This window comes from Xiphophorus hellerii, chromosome 20, assembly GCF_003331165.1.
Source record: "Xiphophorus hellerii strain 12219 chromosome 20, Xiphophorus_hellerii-4.1, whole genome shotgun sequence".
In the NCBI taxonomy this organism is placed as follows: domain Eukaryota; kingdom Metazoa; phylum Chordata; class Actinopteri; order Cyprinodontiformes; family Poeciliidae; genus Xiphophorus; species Xiphophorus hellerii.
The window spans coordinates 225059-249831 of NC_045691.1; the positions used below are offsets into that span (position 1 = coordinate 225059).

At 38.4% G+C, this 24773-nt stretch overlaps 1 protein-coding gene and 1 long non-coding RNA gene across 2 annotated transcripts in view; one reads left to right on the plus strand and one right to left on the minus strand.

Annotated features, from left to right (window-relative positions):
- The window catches only part of LOC116710338 (receptor-type tyrosine-protein phosphatase F-like), a 174559-nt gene extending 155901 nt beyond the window's left edge, over positions 1-18658 (plus strand). The window contains exons 25-30 of the mRNA XM_032549336.1: positions 716-903; positions 2995-3121; positions 3353-3478; positions 4200-4354; positions 17405-17540; positions 18474-18658. Coding sequence (XP_032405227.1) covers positions 716-903; positions 2995-3121; positions 3353-3478; positions 4200-4354; positions 17405-17540; positions 18474-18542 — 801 coding nt within the window. The 3' untranslated portion in view covers positions 18543-18658. The remainder of the gene's footprint in view (positions 1-715; positions 904-2994; positions 3122-3352; positions 3479-4199; positions 4355-17404; positions 17541-18473) is intronic.
- A 3477-nt stretch (positions 18659-22135) lies between these two features.
- Positions 22136-24167, minus strand: LOC116711241 (uncharacterized). The gene is made up of 3 exons (XR_004337194.1): positions 23990-24167; positions 22391-22537; positions 22136-22289 (listed from the first exon to the last, which is right to left on the minus strand). It is a non-coding gene; the product is annotated as an uncharacterized LOC116711241 (long non-coding RNA).
- Positions 24168-24773: the final 606 nt, after the last annotated feature.

Here is a 24773-nt window from a genome sequence, read left to right on the forward strand (position 1 = left end):
ACAAGCTGTTCTAAGAGAATATTGTGGTCAACTGTGTCAAAAGCAGCAAAATCAGATATCTACCAGCAGAGTAGCCCTAGCTGGCCCTAGCCTGTTTGGCACTATGGGCGAACCACTTTGCGACTCCTCAAAACTACTTAAGTGCTCACATTCTTGATAAGCAAATATTATTTTGAAAACACTAGATAAGAAAGGAGCATTAGCTATAGATCTGCAATTAATAAAGCCATCTTAATTGAGGGAAAGTTTCTTAAGTAAAGGTTTGATTACCTTAAAAACTTGTAGAACAGGTCTATGCATTAAGGATAGATTAATTATATCTAAAATACGGGCAGTAATAAAAAAAGAACACTTTTTAAAAGAATTTAGTTGGGAGAGGGTCCAACATGCAAGTTGAATGTTTGGAAGAAGTAATATGTGGCAATTTATTACAGTTATTTCAGAAACAGTGTGTTTATTTTAATTATACAGATAAATAAATTACAGGGCATTATGGGAATGCCTTGTAATTTATACTAGATAATTACGAATTAATTAGTGGACTTTAAATGAAAGAGTTATCACATGAATGGATAGATTAAAAGTGCATAAGCTTATTGCTTATTGTTCTGTAAGGAGCAGAGGCAGGTAGTGGCAGTTGAAAGGTTTCACTTTGAGAAGCTACAGTGTCTAAGAAGTATGACAATCAGCCCTTTAACTCCTTCTGTTTCTCTAGAAACTGACTTTGAATGGAAGTCATAAAACATCCACTCAGAGATGCATCAGCGCCAACCTGCCATGGAACACATTCAAGAACCGCCTGGCAAACATTATGCCTTTTGAATCTAACCGTGTCTGTCTGCAACCAATCAGAGGCATAGAGGGCTCTGATTATATTAATGCCAGTTTCATTGATGGATACAGGTGAGTCCACATAAACCAAAATGTTTTTTGCTCAGTCTAACTAAGGGATCATTCCTGGTTGCTAATGCAAAGCACATAGAGTGTTCCATTAATTCAACACAATATGTTGGTGCATGTTTTGAAGTTTATATGCTCACATAAATATGAGTGAATCAACTTTGAAATATTGTTAGGCAGAAATATTGAATCCATGTTGAAGCCTGACATTGAAATGATATTGAAAGTGGTTGATGACTTACATGTTGAATCAACATTAAGGTGTCAACCATAACTGACACTATGTCACTGTTGATTCAACCATAATCTAACTTTGGATCTACATGCAAATTTTAATTTATTTTATATTGACTCAATCTATAGAATCTATAGAATTCAATATTGAATCAACCATCATTTACATTTGGATCTGCATGCACATTTGTGTTGATTTCATATTGAATCAAAGTTAAGGAATCACTGTTGATTTATGTACAATCAATAGTGATTCCATAACATACCTTTAAAAGTTTCTTCAACTGGTATTAAAAACGCAATTTTGTTCACAGACAATGCTTGTAGTATTATTATTATTCCAAAAATCTGTGTACACAAAGTTAAAAATGACAGCATGGCTTTAATATTACATTTTATTTAGGAAAGCAGGCATAGATCTGTAAACATATTTGACTCCTTTTTGTCTTTGTTCACCACCTTATTTGCCTCTATGAAGGTTTATTCTCTGTTGGGCTTACTGTGTATTGCTTAATGTGTAAATTATGTAATCTGAACTTCTTTTTTTTCCCCCCAAACATGTGCGCTTTATTGGGCTAACAGAACAACAGTCTATTGTTCATGGAAGTTAAAAAGAAAAAGTAATATCACCAAAGTTGCTGAAAAAATGATCAGAGAAGTCCATCGCAGGGCAACACACAGACAGGACAAACAACAATGCATGCACACACACAACCCTAGGGAGAATTTCGAAAGACCAATTAACCTAACAATCATGTTTAAGAGTTGATTTGAATGAAAAGTGAAGATTAATAGTAAATACAAAAAAATATGTAAAGCCTTAAACAGCGTTAGGGGGCCCTCACAACTCAGCACCTCTCTGGTCTTGTGGCGATGGTGGGAGCTTCAGCAATGCTCACATGCCATTCCTGTACGCGTCCATTACGTGGCGCATTTACTGAATCTTCCAAATCATCCTCAGTCCAGTTTTTGCTAGTCCAGCAGCAAATCTTCAAATTTAGGCCGAAAACCAACCTTCCAGGCCTTCCACACTTTCCAGACTTTTCAACCTTCCAGTGCAATTAACCCCCTTATCAATCTTTTTTTAGACTTTCTGTATAGAATATTTAGGGTTCTATCTTTATGTCTATGTCTGAATGTAGACATTTTTGTATAAATGTTTATACAAAATATTTTATGCAATATTTTACATAAAACTGTCTCAGTGCTGGCTATAGGTCAATCACACCGTTCATGCTAAGGAACTACTAGGCAGTTGGATTTTCCTATTTTAACATCATGTCACTCAGGCAAGCTGAGCTTGTCCAAGGGTCATTGATTAAAAAGCAAAGTGCAAAGTATAGTCTTGTGGGATGCCTATTTTTATGTTCTAGTGTGCAGATATGCCTTGGTCTATTTTAACACACCATTCTCTAGAATGAAGAGTCATTGTTTGATCACTGGAAATGGTTCTTCTCCATTTTTCCTGTTTTCCTTCAGTTCACCATAACTTAAAATTGTGGACAAATGGGTGGGGCACAGAATGAAAACAGACTTAGTCCTTTCAGTCATTCAGTCACCTACAGGTTGAACTCACAGGAACAGTAACAAACTAACTACATACAGGTACAACCAGAATAAAACAAATGTAAAAATACAATTTAGACTAGTTTGTTTGCTGTATAGATCACATCACCGACATACATCATCAGTGATGTGATCTATACATCACCGATCTATACATCGGTATGCATACATATAGATGCATGCATCTATATGTATACATATAGATGTATGCATCTATATGTATACATATAGATCACCGATCAACCACCGAGCAACCATAGAAAAATAAAATCTCTTTTTTAAAAATCTGTGCAGGCACCAGAAAGCATACATTGCCACTCAGGGACCACTGGCCCAAACTACTGAGGACTTGTGGAGAATGTTGTGGGAACACAACTCCACAATTGTAGTCATGTTAACCAAACTGCGCGAGATGGGACGGGTAAATCACAACAATCATGTCCATAAGATAGAAGAGGGAAACATGATTGCATGATTTCAAAGTGAAAAAAGGTCTAGATATACAAATACAACCCTTTCAAGGTGTTAATTCAGGGTAAAATCATCAGTAGTACTCTGGGAAAACAAAATGGCCATAACATTAACTTCTGTAATGCAAGGGTTTCTTACTCCTCTCATTATTACTCATTTATGTATTCTTCCTTCTGTGTAGGAAAAGTGCCATCAGTACTGGCCAGTGGCGCTTTCTACACGATATCAGTACTTTGTTGTTGATCCAGTGGCTGAGTACAACATGCCTCAGTACATACTCAGAGAGTTTAAAGTCACAGACGCCAGAGTAAGCCCTCACAGATAATTTTTTTTTCTTTGATGAAGCAAAGTGAGAGAAATCAGAACCATGTAGTTTGGTTTATAATTCAATAGTAAGCTCATTTCTAAAGTACTGTTTGACCTATATCCAATTAATTTCTTTGCATTTTGACATGAGTTTAAAATTCACCCAAGTATTTTAAGTGCTTTACATTTTTAAGAATTTAAAACACATTTTAAGTGTGACATTATGTTAACATTTGTGTCAACTATGTTTAACACAAACACAGTAATTTCAGTGTTTAGGAATTGCATAACGATTAATAATTTTATGGCTAAGTAAAGCAGCTTTTTCATATCATAGTCAGTGTTGTCATCCTCAGCATTATCATTTTTTTTTCAGTACAGATGGCAAGTTATTAAATATTAATTCTAAATAAAAGTGTTTCTAAAACTGATTATTGTAGCATTCCTAATGTAGCTTTTTCAAAATGGAGGAAGTACATACCTCACACAACACACACGTGTGAGATATCTTACACACATTTGGCTATCGTTTAAGAAAGATTTATTCCGCTTTTTTATCTGCATAAAACATCATGCTGTAATTTGCAAACTGTTAGATATTTAGGAATGTTCCAGGACCAATGACAGTGATGAATATATGACGTTAACCCTAACAGTGCTAATGTTACTTAAAGTACAGCTGTTTTTCTGTATGCATTTTCATTTTGCTGTGCCTCCATTAGGATGGTCAGTCAAGGACCATCAGGCAGTTTCAGTACACTCACTGGCCAGAGCAAGGAGTGCCCAAAACCGTAGAAGACTTCATCAACTTTATTGGTCAAGTTCATAAAACTAAAGAACAGCTTGGACAGGATGGACCAATCACTGTACATTGCAGGTAAAGTGTAAAATGTGTTCTTTGTTGTTCTCATATTTCAAAACATAACGGTTTCATGCCATAAAGTGATGGTGCACTGGAATTGACATGATGCCGACTCCGCCCCCTTATGGAAGTAGAGCTGTCCTCCGACAAGCAAACTGTAATGCCAGTCATTATTTGAGTCATTTCTGCCTTATAAACCAACACTGAGGCAAAAACAGCGGACGAGAAAATTTTCTAACTAGTCCTACATCAGGTTTGTAAGGTCATTAGTGGAAAATAACGGAGAAATCAATGATAAAGCCTAAGAGGAAAAATGAGGGACAAATAGGTCTGGTTGATGTGAGTGTAAATGCTGTGGGACACATTTTGCACATACAAAATGGGTGAGTAGTGACTTAAATAATACCGGCTTGTGAAAATCTGCCTTCAGGACAATGCTTAGAAATAAACAGTAGCATGAAACGGTGTTTAACACTAGTGTTAACACTAGGAGTGCTAGGTTTTCGAAAACCTAGCACTCCTAGTGTTAACACTAGTGTTAAATGTCAGTACAGCAGTTACTGCAGTCTGTTTTCATGCTGCCATAGAGCTACCATTGGAATCGACATGCATAAAATCCAGCATAACTACCTTCACTTATTGATTTGGAAATGATTAGCTGTTTAGCATTATTGTAATTTAACTAAGTTGTGTTTATTTGACGCTTAGCCATTAGTCGTGAATCGTTAGCACAGAGCTTTGTCCTGAGCTGCGAGCTGATAGCACGGAGCCCTTCAGCCGTTAGCCAGATTACTATATTAGTAAGTAATACTAATATATTAGGTTAAAACAGCATTCATGAAAAAGGGGATACCTAAGTATAGTTTGCTTTATTTCCTTGTGTTTAGTTATTTGCTTAATTAACCACTACAGGGCTTGATTTGTCTATCAGTAAGTGTTATTATGACAAAAAAATGGGATGTTTACTACCAGTTGCCTTTGTGCTAACTAACATTGTATTTCCCTTCCATCAGTTTCATTCAACTGGACATGAGGTGGACTACAGTCCATGATCCATTTCTTGCATTATTCCAGACTTCTTTTTAGTTTTGGAAATGTAATAAATTGTATTTCGCCCTTTACACGTTCTGGGTAACGGCTGTCAGGATTGCATATTCCCCACTGACAACTTGGACCATGATTATCTCTTATTTTCCTCAAAATCTCTCTGACCCCAGCGTGTTTTCTATGATAGATACTCTCAATATTGGTCAGTTGCTGACAGGTGCCCTGGAATGATTGTGGGAGGATTGCTCTACATCAGCATGGGAGAGGAGCTTGCATCATGTCAATTAATTGGTAATCCTGCAGTTGAAGAGGGACATTGGAGTTATTTTTATTTTATTTAAATGTTTCAAATGTTTGACAAGAAATGACATGTCACAGTGATCACTGCATTACAGTTGCCCCTCACAGCAATTCTAAAGAGAATTGTTGTTAAACCAAACAGGGGAAAACACTGTTACTAAAAACAATGCCAATAAAAAAACAAAAAGAATAACGTGTCTGCTTTAATCAATAGAGCCATAAACGCCCTATTCTCCAAGCCTACTACACAAAAATGTCTCCATACATCTAAAACAATTTATCAGGTCAAATTTGTCTGCCAAATTCTTTTTCATACATCAGGGGTGTCAAACTCCAGTCCTCAAGGGCCGATGTCCTGCAGTTTGTAGATGTGCCACAGGTACAAAACACTGGAATGAAATGGCTTAATTACCTCCTCCTTGTTTAGGTCAGTTCTCCAGAGCCTTATTGACCTAATTATTCTATTCAGGTGTGGTGCAGCAGACGAATCTAAAAGTTTCAGGGCAGTAGACCTTGAGGACTGGAGTTTGACACCTGTGCCTTACATGATCAGAGCTAGGAAAACCCATATAAAGCCAATCCAAACAAAAGAGGTAAACTCTATTCATCCATTATCTTATATGCTTATTCCTAATAGGGCCTTAAGGAGTGCTCAGACCCCTCTAGGTGGGCCTATCTCCAGAAGTCAATGGGCGGGGAACACCGTGGACAGGTTGCCAGTCCATCGCAGAAAGAGACAAACAGCATAAACAATCATGCTTCACCTAAGGAAAATTTAGAGATCGATGAACCTGTGGGAGGAAGCTGGAGTACCCAGAGAGAACCCACCAATGCACAGGGAGAACATGCAAATTTCATGCAGAAAGACCAGGGCTGGGAATCAAACCCTGGACCTTCTTGTTGCAAGGCAACAGTTCTACCACTGTTCTGTGCCACAGTGCAGCCCCCAGAGGTGAACTAAAGTGCCAAATAAAGCATGAGCTGCAACATTTGTTTGCTAAGACTAAGCAAAAACTAAATGGCTGGCAGGTTCAACAGTTATTTAAAAAAACTAGTCTACATTTTACATACAAATGACATTACAATAGTCAACGTAAACTGAATGATGAAGCACAAAACTTAATGTTAACTGAGCAAAATGCCACAAAATTAAATACTGTATAAACTAATGAGCTCACATTTTGTCACAATAGGCTCATGGGTTATACAGTAATAAAATATGTGAAAGAATGCAGAAGGACAGTTTATAAATATTTATTTGAAAGAAATAGAGAACCAATAACAGTATCATTTTTGAAGTTAGTAAAATCAGATACAGTGCCTTGTGAAAGTATTCACCCCCCTTGAACTTTTCAACCTTTTGCCACTTTTTAGGCTTCAAATATAAAGATATAAAATTTTTATTATTTTGTGAAGAATCAACAACAAGTGGGACACAATCGTGAGTTGGAGCGAAATTTATTGGATATTTTAAACTTTTTTAACAAATAAAAAACTGCAAAGTGGGGCGTGTAATATTATTCGGCCCCTTTACTTTCAGTGCAGCAAACTCACTCCAGAAGTTCAGGGAGGATCTCTGACTGATCCAGTGTTGTCCTAAATGACTGATGATGGTAAATAGAATCCACCTGTGTATAATCAAGTCCTGTATAAATGCAGCTGCTCTGTGATAGTTTCAGGGTTGTGTTTAAAGCCCAGAGAGCATCATGAAGACCAAGGAACACACCAGGCAGGTCCGATGCTGTTGTGGAGAAGTTTAAAGCAGGATTTGGATACAAAAAGATTTCCCAAGATTTAAACGTCTCAAGGAGCACTGAGCAAGCGATGATATTGAAATGGAAGGAGTATCAGACCACTGCAAATCCACTAAGACCTGGCCGTCCCTCTAAACGTTCATCTGGAACAAGGAGAATAAAGATCAGAGATGCAGCCAAGAGGCCCATGATCACTCTGGATGAACTGCAGAGATCTACAGCTGAGATGGGAGAGTCTGTCCTTAGGACAACAATCAGGCATACACTGCACAAATCTGGCCTTTATGGAAGAGTGGTGTAATCCGGGGGTACATTTTAACTTACATTCGCTCATTCTCTGGTTTTTCCACTCTCTATCCCCTTTATCTCTCAGATCTCGCAATAGTTCTATCATAATATCGGTGATTCTCACGAGACTACTACACAGCCAAAAGCTGTTGAGTATTGAGTATTACATGGGCTACTGCAACCTATCTGTTAGGTATGGAGCAGGGAAGTATGAGAGATTAAGACGTGTTGGGAGGAACAGAGCTGCAGGTCAGTTAAACGTTGTGTAATTTTTTCTCCTTAATTCTGTATGATGCTCACATAAATGTGCTGAACTATAGGAGCCAACTACTATGAGCCAAGCTGAGATGAAAAAACCTGTTTGTGTGAGAGAAACTGCAGATCTGGTGAGTGTTTTTGTGTGTAACTTAGCGGTTAGCTCATTGATGTCACTGAGTGTTTGTGTAGCTGCTAGATTACTCACGACTATGCATATCCAGACGTCCGTACTAACTTCGAACAACCCATATGTGAAAAATAAGGTGCCTTAAATAATTATTGAGCACTTGTTTAGTTTTTTTTTTTTATATATTTCATGTTAATGCCAAACATATCTGGAACCCTATATAATGTATATTTATTGGATTTTTCATGGATGTAAGTTGATTTTGTTATTTATTGAATACGCATATTGACCAAAAAGTTATTGGAATTATTTATAGTGCAAAGAGTGCTGTTTATTGAATTTTTTTGTGTGCACATTAGAATGATTTGATTATCTCTTAATTGAGAAAATGCTCCTGTTTTATTATTCAGGCCAGGTTTTGATGGCAAGCTGAAGGTCCAGGCCTAGAGCCCAAGAAAAATTGTACTTTTGGTGCATTAACACTTCTGCTTCTCCTGCCAGGCTGGTAGGAGGCTCCTTGCAGCCAACAAACAATTTTGTCCTCACTCTGATCTGACTTTTGTCAGCCCATAACCTGCACTGCACCAAGCACTTTATAATTAACTTGCTTGGGACCTCTAACCAACCTTGGGGTGGATGAACGGAAGGTTGTGGGTTCTTTAATTATGGAACTCTGGAATTAAGTTTTTGTTTATTGTTTTGTTTTTCTCTTGTGCGTTTTATATGGCTAACCATATAAAACCCTAACCCATTATTCGTCTTACTTGCTTCAATTTAGCATTTCTTTTATCTTGGGACGTTTTTATATAGGACATCGAGCCTTTCTCAGTCAGTTTAATACTTTGTTTGGATGAAACCTCCAAATCACTCTTTGTCAACTGTGCTTTTATTACATTAGACATTTTAGCAAAACACTTTGAACTGCTTGTAGTTTTGTTGTCTTTTACTTTCTGTTTATTTTAAACCCCCTAGCTGTGCGTAAAGGTGCAGCGCTTTAACTCAGTCTTTTATTCATCTTCATTTTGACAGACTTGTACTGTAATGTTGATCGCTATTATCAAACACTGATTGGATAGACTGGCTGACTGGTAAAAAAACCCCCAACAACATATGAACGCCCACGTACATAATGAACTACTTCAAATCTACGTATTTATACTGTGAAACACCTACGTCCCAAACTGAAATTAACTAATTAAGTGAATTACTAACCAAAGAACGTATTTTAAATAACAAATTAAACAAAAATTCTAATTATAAATCAACTAGAAAATAAGCAAAAAATAAAAATAAACTAAATAATCTAAATTCTAAGATTTTACTGAAAATGGAGAAATAGCTCCTACATCCATTAAAAGTCTTGTTTAAAGTTTGCCACAAGCCACCTGGGAGACACAGCAAACATGGAAGAAGGAGTTCTGGTCAGATGAAACCAAAATCCAACCTTTTGGCCACAATGCCAAACGATATGTTTGGCATAAAAGCAACACAGCTCATCACCCTGAACACACCATCCCCACTGTCAAACATGGTAGTGGCAGCATCATGGTTTGGGCCTGCAGGGAAGATGGTTAAAATTGATGCGAAGATGGATGGAGCCAAATACAGAACCATTCTGGAAGAAAACCTGTTGGAGTCTGCAAAAAAACAGAGACTGTGACGAAGATTTACCTTCCAACAAGACAATGATCCCAAACATAAAGCAGAATCTACAATGGAATGGTTCACAAATAAACGTATCCAGGTGTTAGAATGGCCAAGTCAAAGTTAAGACCTGAATCCAATAGAGAATCTGTGGAAAGAGCTGAAATCTGCTGTTCACAAGCGCTCTCCATCCAACCTCACTGAGATCCAGCTGGTTTGCAAGGAGGAATGGGCAAGAATTTCAGTCCCTTGATGTGCAAAACTGATAGACCAAGTGACTTGCAGCTGTAATCGCAGCAAAAGGAGGCTCTACAAAGTATTAATGCAAGGGGGCTGAATAATATTACACGCCCCACTTTGTAGTTTTTAATTTGTTAAAAGTTTAAAATATCCAATAAATTTCATTCCACCTCACGATTGTGTCCCACTTGTTGTTGATTCTTTACAAAATAATAAACATTTTAGATCTTTATGTTTGAGCCTGCCTGAAAAGCGGCAAAAGGTTAAAAAGTTCAAGGGGGGCCAAATACTTTCACAAGGCACTGTATGTCAATATAATCATCCATTTCCATCCATCCATCTTCTGTACACCCTTGTCCCTTAAAGAGGTCGGGAGGGCTGCTGGTGTCCATTTCCAGCTAATGTTCCGGGCGAGAGGCGGGGTCACCCTGAACAGGTCGCTAGTCTGTCACAGGGCAACACAGAGACAGACAGGACAAACAACCCAGAGAGAACCCACGTAACCCACAGGGAGAACATGCAAACTCCATTCAGAAAGACCCTAGGTCGGGAATTGAACCCAAGACCTTCTTGCTGCAAGGCAACAGTGCTACCAACTGCGCCACTGTGCAGCCCACAATCAATATAATCAATCAAATTTTATTTGTATAGCACAAATGTGCTATACAAATAATCAAATTTTATTTGATTGCAGCAAAGCATTTCAACGTGCTTTACATCATAACAAACACAAAGTCATGCAACATAGAATCAACAATCAAAACATGACATTAAGTCAAGTGCCATCATTAAATTTTTAATCAATTAAGCTTCAAAGGCAACTCCTAACAGGTGGGTTTTAGTCTAGATTTAAAGGCACTCTGTGTTTCAGCAGTTTTACAGTTTTCTCGAAGTTTATTCTAGATTTGTGGTACATAGAAGCTGAATGCCGGTTCTCCTCGGTGGTTCTGGTTCTGGGGATACAGAGCAGAACCAGAACCAGAAGACCTGAGAGGTCTGGAAGGTTGATACAACAACAGATCATTAATGTATTGTGGTGCTAAGCCGTTCAGTGATTTGTAAACTAACAGTTTTTAAAGTCTATTCTCTGAGCTACACGGAGCCAGTGGAAGGACTTTAAAACTGGTGTTATGTGTTCTATCTTCCTGGTTTTAGTGAGAACGTGAGCAGCAGCGTTCTGGATCAGCTGCAGCTGGAGGATTGGTTTGTTGGACAGACCTATGAAGACGCTGTTGCAGTAATCAATATGACTAAAGACAAACACATAGATGAGTTTCCCTAGATCTCACTGAGACATTAGTCCTCTAATCCTGGAGATGTTCTTCAGGTGACAGAAGGCTGACTTTGTAACTGTGTTTATGTGGCTCTGAAGGTTCAGGTCAGAGTCCATCACTACTCCCAGGTTTCAGGCCTGATCGCTGGTTTTTAGTTGTAATAACTGAAGCTGTACATTAACTCTAGATCTATTACTCTAGATTGTTCCTCTTTAGGTCCAAAAATAAGAACTTCAGTTTTGTTTCTGTTCAGCTGGAGAAAGTTCTCAGCATTTATTCAGTGATTGGATGAATTCAGAGTCACCTGGTGACATCGTAATGTAGAGCTGTGTTTCATCCGCAGAGTTATGGTAGCTAATCTTATTTCCTGTTATAACCTGAGCTGGTGGGAGCACATAAATATTGAATAAGAGGAGTTCTAGGATTGAACCTTGGAGTACCCCACATGTGACCTTTGACCTCTTTGATGAGAAGTTTCCAATTGAAACAAAGAAATCCCAGTTCTTAAAGCGAGATTCAATCCTCGCACTGGACCGGAGAGTCCGACCCAACTCTCCAGTCGATTCAGTAAAATGTCATGATTAACAGTGTCAAAAGCTGCACTGAGGTCCAATAGAACCAGCACTGTGGTTCTCCCACAGTCCGTATTTATGTGGACATCGTTGAACGCTTTCACAAGGGCAGTCTCTGTGCTGTGGTGAGCACGAAAATCAGGCTGGAAGGAGTCAAAGCAGTTGGTTATCCTTAGGAAGCTGTTTAATTGTTTAAACAGCTTTTTCAATAGCTTTACTGATGAATGGGAGGTTGGAGATCGGCCTGTAATTCTGCAGTAGTGATTTGTCCAGATTGTTCTTTTTTATCAGTGGTTTGATTACTGCTGTTTTCAAAGCCTGGGGGAAAATGCCTGATGAGAGCGATGAGTTTACTATTTGGATCAGATCAGTAGCAATAACAGGCAGGACTTTTTTTTTTCTCCTCCCCTCCAGGGGGTCTTTTGTGGGCCCTTATATGAAAGTAGGCTGACAGGAGAGGGGGAAGACATGCGGCAAATATCGCCGGGTCCAGGAATCGAACCCGCAATGGCCGCGTCGAGGACTCAAGGCCTCCAAACGTGGGTCGCGCTATTCCCTACACCACCACAGCACGCCCAGGCAGGACTTTCTTAAAGAAATGTGAGGGTAGGACATCCAGACAGCAAGAACTTGAGCCTAATTGACTTATAATTTCTTGTAGGGTTTTATAATTAATTAGTTGAAATTGGGTCATTTTTCCTCCATTTGTTTTGTTTGGGCACAGCATTGGTACTGGCTTTAGAGTGGATGTGCAGATTAATCCTCTGATTTTTAAAAAAAATTTCCCTGAAAAAAAGCTGGAAAACTTGTTGCAGGCAGCATTATATGAAATTCAGGTGGTAACTTCATGTGTTTGTGAGCCTGTCAACTGTTGCAAATAAAGCTTGAGCTTTTTTCATGTTTTTGTTTGACATCTGCAAAGAAAGCTTCCCTTACATGTTTTAGTGTTGAATACATACATAGTCTTTCTTTATAGATATCATAATAAATGTCAAGTTGAGTTTTACGCAATTTTCGTTTGGCCCTACGGCAGAGTTGTCTTGCATATATATCTAACTGCATTTTTCCATGGAGATTTCTTCCTACTGTTAAGGAAGAATAATTTATAAATTAACTTTGGAAAAAAGTTTGGCTCTCTCTTCCTCTGGATCCCAGGTCCTCTCAGCGGGCGACGTGCGGCCACAAGGAAAACAACAATGCGTGTTGACGTCACAGAATTACAGAGTTTAATCCCATACAAAGCAACGTATGAATTAACAACAAAACCGCAGAGGAACAGAGATATACATTCATTACCTGAGACAGGAAAAAAATAGAGAAAGAAAAGACAAAGAAAAGGCAAAGACGCGTCTTTGGAGAGAGCTGATGCAAAAAAAGCAAAATAGTGGCAGCTATCTGAATTATTACTCCTGTGCACGAACTCTTATACTGAAGGTGTGTCTTTCCTTTTTAATATATTCAATTAAGGCGTACCTCTGGTTGACCAACTGGAAGCTACCTTGGACACTCAGAAAAACTTAGAACTCCCCCTAATTTACGCCAAAGATCAAAGGCCATTTGCTCTCTGGTTCAACAAAAGAGCAAACAGCTGCATCCTGGCCTTCTGGGTTCTACGGTCATTTGGGTAAAGAAAAACATAAGACAGGGGTGTCAAACTCAATTTCACCAAGGGCCACTTCAGCATATTGGCCACCCTCAATGGGCCACATTGACGGTATAAATCAGGAATGCCCAAGTGCAGTCCTCCAGACGGCAACTTTTAGATGTGTCCCTGCTAAAACATACCCCAGACAAAAAGTTGACTTCCCTCATTAGCAGCAACTCAGTTCTGTAGAGGCCTATGAATGAGTCAATGATCCAGGTGTGTTAGAGAAGGAACGCATCTAAAGTTGCAGAGTGATAGGTCTGGAAAACTAGACTTGGGCAACCCTAGCATAAATGTATGAAAATGCAATGTTAAAAATAAATTAAACACCACCTCATATTGTTAAATAACTGATTTTATGTATTCAAGTTTTAAATATTACATTTGAGTTTGCATGGATGTAAAATTACTGCTCAGTTTAAAAATTACAATATTTTTAAACTGAGCAGTTTAAACATATGCTCAGTATTTTTAAACTGAGCAGTTTAAACATATGCTCAGTATTTTTAAACTTCTCAGCTAAACTTCGCTCTTTAGCTTGTTAGCTTGTCGATGTTTCAGTTTTATTCGCTGGGAAAATTAATCTTTGTCTGCTTTGAAGATAAGCAGGCAAATAATAAAAAACAAGTTTTGATATTAACTCTCAACGTCATTCACAAAACTTTTTCGTTATTTATTACACAACGAACATGCATTTCACATAAGAACAAAACAATGAGGTGATGTTGCCTGTCCTTGAACACAAAGCTGATCCCTCTTCACCCTGTCACCAACTCACACACATCCTCATTGTGTTCTGTAAATAAACACAAAACAAAACACAAGCAAAATCAATAAACTATATGCATATTCCAGTATACTGAGTTTTGGTTTTACATTCATTCTATTTAAATTTAGTTTGTTTGTGCTTACCAATGTTTTCTGGCCGGATGTCTGGCACCGTTTTCCCCTGGTCAGTTCGTCGATGTCTGGTTTTAGTTCTATTCTGTGGCAATCCGCAAAACGGCGTGTAGGTTTTCGTCAGTAATGCGCGATCTGTGCTTGGTCTTGTTAAAATTCATTATTGAAAACATCCGTTCGCACAGATAGGTGCTTCCAAACGTGGACAAAACACGAGCTGCATGGAGTCGAAGCTGTGGCATCAAATCAGGGGGCAGTAGACGGTGAAAGTCCTCGATTGAAACATCACGGGACTTCGCTCTTTAGCTTGTTAGCTTGTCGATGTTTCAGTTTTATTCGCTGGGAAAATTAATAATCAGCTTGAGGTGACTCTGCTGCACTCTAGTGGCGAGAAGCCGTAATGTTGGTTGGTAAGAATCAGAAGGCATTATGGGAGATGTAGTTTGTAGTCAATTCGTGCTCAAAACCTATTTTTAAGTCAATCAATGGGGCTGTAAAACGGTGGTGGGGGGAGAGGGCCACATAAAATGACGTAGCGGGCCACATGTGGCCCGCGGGCCTTGAGTTTGACACATGTGACATAAGATAAGATTTCACAGATACCTGTGGAATCCGGGGTCTCTCCCGTTATCTCTCCTTACATAAATTCTCAGGACAAACTTAAATCCAGTAATTTGGTTCAAGGAAAGGTTATCTTCACAAAACCCAGTTTTGCTCCTCTGCACCCAGCACCTCAAAAGATTGAGTCTTGCCAAAAATAACACATAAAATCAACAGAACAAAATGAGGTATAATTCCTTTTCTAACCTATGAAACATAATATTCAATCCTAAGTATACAAGTTAACACAATCATTTTCCAAAACCCCATTTAGCATAAATCCTGAGCAATTTTCTAATACTAAACAAAACATTTTCATTCAAACAATTTCCATTTGATTCTGATATTGTCACAGATAGTACAATTTTCAAATACATTCATCATTTACTAGATTAGTAGTTCTAAAATTAGATAATACAATCTTTGTTAAAAACATGCTATTAGTACTTAGAAAAATGTCTTAGAAATTAAATGTTAGTGGTTTCAACATTCTATGTTGTATTCAGTTTTACACCATCCCAGATGTTGGTTCTGGAAGACTTTTGATCTTCTGTGAACCAAACAGACTTCTCTCCTCCAGGCTCAAGTGATACTGCCCTCCAGGAGATGCTAATTTTATGGCCTCCTGTCCTCTGATAACACAACAGGAGCCTCATTGAGAGATCCCCTTTGATCTGCATTTGGTTCCTGTACTTTGAATACTTACCCATCAATAGTTTAGTTTTAAATCCTTAACACAAACCTGTTCAAAATTAAGAAATTTGTTCAAAATAAGAATGTTCAATATACCTTTTACACATGCCGTAAGATTAACTGTATTACGCACTAAAAATAATCATTTTTCCTCAACACTACCAAACACAACCTTCACTTTAATGGGGGCAATGGAATCAATGATATCTGAAATTTTATGCTGAAAATCATCTACCAACTTATCTACATCAACACATCTTAAGGGCAAGGAAGAAGAACAGATTTGATTAAATGTTTCTGAACGTTTTGTGAAAGTAGCTGTTTGTCCAAGTGGTTTAATGGATAAAGAACTTTCAAAGATCACAGCAAAGTGATCCAACAGGGTGACATTTGTTACACCCTTACTGATAACCAGATCCAGTGTGTGACCTCTAGTGTGTGTTGCTTGTTTGACATGTTGTGTTAGACCAAAATTCTCTAATATATTAACCCTCCTGTTATGTTCGTTTCTAGGGTACAGCAAAAATGTTCGTGGGTCAATTTGACCCAGGGAGTGTTTAATCATGCAATAGTGTCAGAAACCAAAAAATTCCTCCAAAACATTTTTGTATCTGATTATTAACTCCAATACTAACCATTTCAATCAATATTTGTGCAATGATGTTTTATTATTTCTCAGAAATTAAGGATCAATGACGACAACCTGCTCATTTACTCATTTGGACATAAAAAATGGAATTTAGATTTTTAATGTCCAATGAAAAAAACCTAGACACAAAAAAACAATAATTTCCTTGAAGTTGACCTTTGGTAAATTATTTTATATTATACTTTTTTTTTTACCAAAGGGTGATCTTTATAATTGAACTTGAGACACACATACTGTTCTGGGTCAAATTGACCCGCTGATTAAAATCAAGATAAATGAGTCATGCAGAGAGTATTTATGTTTTTCTCCACTTCTGCTGAGTGTCCACTCAGTGTGGGTGGAGTTTGTCCACAGGAACAGAAAAGATTCCCGTCAAAGGTTGTGTGAACACCTGCTTTCTCGCAGTTTCCTAGTGAAGTAAAGAGAATAGTGAGAAAGTGGGCTTGTGTGTGTGTGGTTGCGTGTGTTTGTGTGTGAGTGTGTGTGTGGTGAAATATGGTTCATAACTGCAAGGAAACATATAGAATTGGACATTATAAAATCTTTTTTTGCACTTTAACCTGACTGCCGGGTCAAATTGACCCGAACAGTATCGATGTAAAAAGTAGACCTAGGGTTTGGTACAAATGTGTAAAATGAATAAATTTTCAACTTATGTCTAGAGTGCACCTATTAAGACAAATAGAAAACGTTTCATGCAAAAATAATGCTTCTATTTATTTTTTTTTAATTTGTAAATTTTAAAACGGGTCAATTTGACCCGGAACATAACAGGAGGGTTAAAGAGTTTTTTGCCACTCTGTCTTGGGGGTTGTCAACAATCATGTTGAGACATTAGTCCTCTAATGTTGGGGGTTGTCAGCAATCATGTTGACATGATTGTTGACCAACATTCTAACACACAACTTCAAGTCTTCATCAGATACCTAAGTTCTGAATTTTTTTCTTGACTTGCTCAATTCCAACATATTTCCTGGCTTTCAATAATGTGTCACTAGCAACATTTACCAGGTGGGTGTATCCTCACTATTGCCTTTGTGATGATCTTAATAATATGTAATGTATGTCCATCAGCGCTGGGGTCGGACGGACTGGAGTATTCATCACTTTGAGTATCGTGTTGGAGAGGCTGAGGTACGAAGGCGTGGTTGACATCTTTCAGACAGTCAAGATTCTCCAAACTCAAAGGCCAGCCATGGTTCAGACAGAGGTATTGCTTTGTTAAATTCCTGGTGCCATTACCAATTACATGTCAACAATAGTGAAAATGTTATGGTATTATCATTTATAAGGAAACTAAGATCACTTCCATTACTTGGAATGTGGGGCAAAATACAATGCATGTGGAAAGTATTCACAGCACTTCACTTTTTTCACCTTTTTTTATGTTACAGCTTTATTCAAAATTGTATTACATAATCTTTCCTCACAATTCTACACAGACGTAGTAATCATCATAGCAAAAAGAAAAATTATTTGCTATTTTTGCAAACTTATTGAAAATAAAAGAAACAGTAAATCACATTTGTGTAAGTATTCACACACTTTGATCCACATTTGGCAGCAATTCTAGCTAGAAATCTTTAATATGATGCCATGAGCTTAGCTGACCTATATTTAGGCAGTGTGGCCCATTCTTCTGTTCAGTTCTTCTCTAGCTCCATCACATTGGATGGAGACATCTGTCAGCTATTTTCAGATTTTTGCAGAGATATTCAGTCAGATTCAAGTCTGGATTATGAATTGGTCAGAATTGAGTTTTTAAATATAAAAAAATAGTAGAGAAGCTGGTCCTCGACCAGCCCCGAGCCAAGTGTCTTGATTTTTGATTTGCTTCTTACTTTTGCCTCTCTTGGTCTTCAAACCATGACCATAAGATTATGTGTAAACAACTGATATAAACCTGCCTATCAACCATCTTACAAGTTTGGGAAAACTAAAATATGTTCTGTGGATATCTATTGTAAAATAAATATTATTTTTACAAGCACAGTTATTCCGTTTCTATTTAGCTCACCCAAAATACTTCAAAATATTCTGCATCTCTGTGTGTACATTTCAATGTCAGCGAATTAATTTTATCCTTTATTTATTGCCCTAGTAATTTCTTTGCTTTTGTCGATATATTCATTTTTCTCTACAGGAGCAGTACCACATGTGCTACAGGGCAGCTTTGGAGTACCTGGGAAGTTTTGATGTCTACGCAATGTAACCTGTCCTATAAACACACAAAGCAAAAAGCTGGAACCAAAGCCAAAACTAATTTTTTTGCTTAATGAATAAGGAGTCAGTGAGGGGCCAGTGAGGAGATGACCACTGCAGGAAAACAAGACCATTACTTCTATGTGGACTGATGGTAGACAGTCATTGCACCCATGCCTTCCCAAAAATAACCCTGAATCCCCATTTAGTCTTTCTACATATACAGAATATATATTTGTTTACAATCATCATTAACCTTCCTGAGATAGAACCTAAAGAAAGCCTAAAAGAAATAGTGGATATAGTGCTTGTTTATTTTAATTGTGCCAGACAAATTACTGGATAAGAAATGAGACAAGTTAGTCACTTCGAGGAATGTTAGAGTTGGTTTAACCAACATTTTTTTTCACTCCTACATTGTTAATGGATGGTGTCTGGACAGTGTCAACCAAAAGCTACAATATAACTGAGCAAGGTCTTTTCTCTATCTGCATCTAGGGATGATTATTTCAGACATGAAAATTGATAGTAATATTTTGTGGTATTTTCTTGGAATGATGAGATTCAAACCCCTGCAAACATAACTATGGGTCCTAAAAATAAAACTAAGTCATTATTAAAAACAACTACATACTTTTGCACACCAGGCCTGTGAAGTAGAGAAATTGTTTACTAAATAGCACATGCTAATTGTACTGACAAGACAGAGCAAATACTTGTTGCATGAATGAGTATTTGCTAATGGAACAAATACTTGTTTGGCAATGCCTTCTGGCAACAAATGGAAGGACTGAGATCTTACTGTCACCCCTCTCCAATGCAAAATCATTTTCATTATTGTATGTATATTGCTTATGAGCATGTAGTAGCTCTGGTTTTTCAATAGAATCCATAGATTCTATATATGTATTTCATAAATGTTGAAAAAAGGAGAGCTGTTAAGAGATGTTGTAAAAAGTAGAAGAGGAAGAAAACTTCTAAATCTTGGGTGAATTCATGAACTATATTTGTAGTATATTTTGTACTTAGTTATTGAGATTTCATAGGATCTCAGACTATCCATCCATCTATCCATTTCCTTCAGCTTTATCCGGGGTTGGGTCGCGGGGGTAGCAGCTTCAGAAGGGAGGCCCAGACTTCCCTCTCCCCAGTGGCGGAGCTAGACTTTTATTTCTGGGGGGGCGAATGGGGGGCCAGGGCTATCTGTAAGGGGTCCACTGACTATGACAATGACAATACAGTAAAAGTACTTTCATTCACATACTATATATAAATAAAGACTCATGAAATGAGATTTGCTCATGTAATTTGCAGTTTATTATCAATGCATGCCACACAAAGCATAAGTGGACATTAACCTCTAAATGACACCATTGTAACAAGACAAGACTTACAATGAGAATGCAGTGTCACACAGTTCACAATTACAATATCTCAAAAAAGAAGGTTGTATGTTATGGAAACTGTTATTTAATAGATGCTACATGTGCATTTTATTTTCGAACTTAATGCAGCTATGACCAAATGTACTGACTCCTAAACTATCATTGGTACAAGTACCAGTCGGTGAAGACCCAAATCATGACGAGAAACACAAGACTTCTTCATGCACTCATAAAAGTAAAATCCTTCGGTTGTTGTGAGATGAAGCAAAATATGTTACAAAGTCATCCATGTTGAGGCCCCGTGCCCTCCTTGACTCTATGCTAAGTGTTCCAATGTGACTTAGCCTGGCATCAGCCATTGTTGTCCTTAGGTAACTTTTAATTAATTTTAAAGCAGAAAAGCTTCTCTCACAAGAAGCAGTACTAACTGGACTAACTACTGCAATCTTGCAAAGTCTGAATAATTCATGTAAAACCTCTTTATAAGGTTCAAGAAACAGAATAAAATCAAGCAAAGTAGAAGGTGTGCCTAAATCACTCTTTATTCTCTGATCAAGCAAACGCCTTATTTGGTGCACTTCATGTTTCAGGTCATCTAAATCTGACTCAAAGATATGTCCAAAAGCAATCAGAGGCTCCTCATTCAAGAAAGTTGCACTTTTGGGGTTTAGGGACTGCACTCCTTGCATGATCTCACAATTTTTCTTTGAAAAACGCCTCTTTAACTCTGCTATGAGACAGTCAAGCACCTGATTAAAGAGTGGTCTGGGGAAGCCCTCGTCATCACATTTTCTCTGTCCTATAGTGCTCATTACAAGTGAGTCAAGAAATTTTGAACTTAATCTTGGATTTCTTCTGTCAATTTTTACACTGATTTTGCTCTTCTCAGCAAGTTCCTCAACCTCTTTCCATAGTTCATCAAAGTACTTTTCATTTCTGTAGTCCTGGAAAGTGTCTATAAGAGCACCTACTAGATCTACAGCTCTTGCTAGGTCAAGAGTGCTGGACTGAAGCATGTCGGAAAGACATTTGGCATCACCAAGCACTTTACAAAAGGTAACCAAAAGACCTAAAAATTGGATATCTATTTGAAGAAGCAGGCCCCTTGCCTCCACTTCGCCATTTCTTTCAAGTGCAATATCCTGCAACAATCTCAGAACTGCTGGAAGTCTGTCTCTCATGGTACGGCATGCCGTATACCTGCAGGCCCACCTCGTATCTGAAAGTGCCTGGAGCTCCCTGGGTTGTTCTGCTGGATACAACTCTTTCTGTACGTCAAGCCACCTCAGATGAACATAAGAGCCAGACACAAAGTTATGAAGCTGCTGTAGAAGTGCAAAAAAGTCAACGACCTCAGGGACTGCTTTGGTAGCATCAACAAGGACTAAATTCAAGCAATGTGCGTTACAATGAACATAAAATGCAAATCTGGCATTGCTCTGAATTCTGGCAGATACACCAGAATGCTTCCCACTCATGACGGATGCACCGTCATAACCCTGTCCCACTAGGTTATTCCTGTAGTCCAGACCATGTTTCTCAAGACAGCTAATGATCATTGCACTAAGACCTGCTGCATTAAGGCTTTCAGCTGCCTGGAAACATAGGAAGCTTTCGTGGATGACACCATTGTAATAATATCGTACAACCAAAGACATTTGTTCCTTTTTTTGCAAGTCTTTTGTTTCATCTGCAATAACACTGAACACTTCACATTCCTTCACTTCTTTTATGATTTCAGTCTGTACCATCTCTGCTAAGCCCTGAAGAATTTCATTTTGGATTTGATGACGTGTATTTTGCATTGGCACATCCTCTAAGCTTTTTTTCAATTAACTGATCATGCTTTGCTATTTCATCCAATATAGCCAAAAAGTTTCCCTTATTTCTAGAGTCCCCAGACTCTCGATGGCCCCTTTGAGCAATATTTTGTGTTGCAGTCAAAAGAAGAACATCGGCTATTGTTTTAATATAATAACAGTTTTCTTCCACCACTTTTTTCCGGTTTGTGTTTATAGAATTTAGCATGGTTGTATTTCCCTCATTAGCCCTTTTATATTGACTCCATGCATACATTGCATTTACATGGTGCTCTAACTTTGAGTGAAGCTTAAATCCAGACTCCTTGGACAATGCCTTTTTCCAATTACTGAAGCCGGAATGCGAAGCAAAGACACTATCTGGTGCATTAGGCAAAGAAAAATGCCTACAGGCAAAGCAGTAGGAGGAGTCTTTAATAACAGAATATTCTAACCAAGAATAGTCTTTGTACCAGGAGCTGTGAAAAGTTCTATTTCTTGTTCCATGCTGAGTTCTGGGGAAGTTTGTCAAACTTGGCTGAACAGGGCCCTGTTCTTTTGACTTTGAAATATCTGGAATACAAACACAATGGTTATGTACACATAATTTACATGATCATTATGTCATGTAAATTGTGCAGCTACTAAGCAGGTCTTAGTGTAAGTAAAATTACCACTGGGTCCTTTTGGAAAAGCAAAAGGAGTGCTGGACACTGCTGAGAAGAGATCAGTGGTATCTCCTGCAATTGCCCCTTCTGGCTCATCATCATCCTGGTCAGGCGCAGAGCTTTCTGTGTTTTCAGACTCCTCCTTTGATGGAACTACGTTGTAAAAACAGTACATTAACATAATTGAACCAACAATTAAAGAAACACATTAGCAGAAGCCAGCAAGTAAAAATAACCTAAAACGGGGCAGGAATTTGACTGTTTCTGTAGATACTCTGACCTGGTGATGGTGGATTGGTGTTTGCCAGACTTTCTTTCTCGTGACTGTTCTCAGGACATGAGCTACCAGGACTGCTGATGTCAGAGCTGAACCCTGTTTGATCTGTGCCTGATTTGCTTCTTTTTATAAAGAAGCTGTCTATCCTGCCTCCCTGTCTTTTCATTCTCAACTGACCCTAGGAAAAAAAACAAGCCAGTCATGTTATGCCAAGTATCACTTCCTATTACTTAGTGTTAATAGATCCCCACTTCCAGTGTGTAGGTCAGGGGAAACAGACTGTGGCTGTATGTTCAGCATTCAAACTTCTCAGCTACTGGACCGACTAACCTGTTTTTGTTCATGATCATTATCGACTTTATTTATAAAGCACTTTAACAGCAGCCAGAGCTGAAATAAAGTGCTAAACATCAGCGATAAGATAAAAGAAAACATAAAAGAAAATGACAAAGCTAAACACATACGAATTTAAATAAATTAAACATTTCATGGAAAACATAATAAAGCAAAAAGAGTAACAGATTAAATTGTCACAAGTTCATGCCCTTTCCTAGGGGAAACGGAACCTCTAACAAAGTGTTGCCGTTTCATAGAAAATGTTTAGAAAAGAATTAGTAAAAATAGCAAATGTCAGTGGGGAACTTGTGTGGAGTTTTTTCACTCATTTTATAGTACAAGCTGGCTCCATTAGCATTACCTTTCACAGGTAAGAAAGAAAGAACACAATTTTATGAACAGAATTTCTTGACTTTGTGGCCAAACGACAGCTTCTGAGCCAATAAATATTTCCCATGTAATTATATTGGCCAGAAGTAACTACTCTGATTTTTATTTTCTTAGTATAGCTAACATTTTTCATTCTGTATAGTTTTATTTAATGCGAGAGCTAATAAGAAATCGCTGTTAGAAAGAAAGAGCATTACAGACCAGAGGATTTTGGCAGGTCATATAATCAGGAATGTCGTGATCCATTCTGTCTGATAACACATGCACCACGTTGGATACTTTTTTTTTTACTTCCCGTATTTATCCTCCCGACATTGTTCAGGCAGACGTGAGTGGTAAACACACTGAAACACGTCAGCGTCTTTACAATACTTTTTGCTTCTGCGTGCATTACGAGTCTGACTGGCAGACGTGACGTATCATAGCAACTGGCCGACTCGCTCACTAAGTCGGCGTCTACGTATGTCTATACGTAGCATTGTTAGCTTGATGCTCGCAACTTATAGTAGTAACTCAACTACCAGAAACTATTTCCTGGCTGAGCACAAAATGTTTTTAACGGGGTTTTTTTATTGGTAGTAGTAAACCATTGTAAAACTTACCTTTGAAGTCAGATTATCCGTCTTGGAGTCAAATCGACTGTATTCCTCTTAGCTGTACAATATTTCTCTATCGTCTCTTCGCGGTTCTCCTTCTCTTCTTCTGTTGGGTCAACTCTGTTGTGTCCAAATGGTGTATCACAATAAACGTAAATGGTGCATATCGCCCCCTGCTGCTTTTGAGCAGTCACAACAGTCACAAGTGTCACAACCCATTGTGGTCCCTGGAACGGGTGCACAAAATCGTGTGGACCTCTGCGTTTGGCCTAGATGACGACGACTTCACAGCATCTCCGTTGTATACGGGACTACGGCTGCCCGTGATTCATAAGTTATGGGAACACCAACTTACTCGGCAATGCCTCCCAACTTTGCATCTGTTGGATGGCCGAATTGTGGCGGTGGGCGACTACCTTCCGCCTACACGTCCCGTGTCTCCAGATTTGTTTATCGACGTCGGATGCCAAGCCAGCAGTGCGACTAACGAGAGAGGTACCCAAACTGAGAACCTCAGTTCATCTCCCCAAGCATGCCAGACTGAGGACATCCTTTCCCCTTCATCTCCATCACCAAGTGATATGGATTTCCAGGAGCTGCTGGCAGAGTTGGACGGCTACTGCAACAATCCATCAACGCTGCCAGACTTCGGCATGGACCTGCCTTCGCCTCTGCAGCCTCCACTGGAACGTTCCACCCTTCCCGTCTCAGGTGAATCTACACTTGACAACGATTTGGGCGCAGAACACTGGCTTTCTCCGCCATCCAATCTGTCGGAGTATGTGGTTGT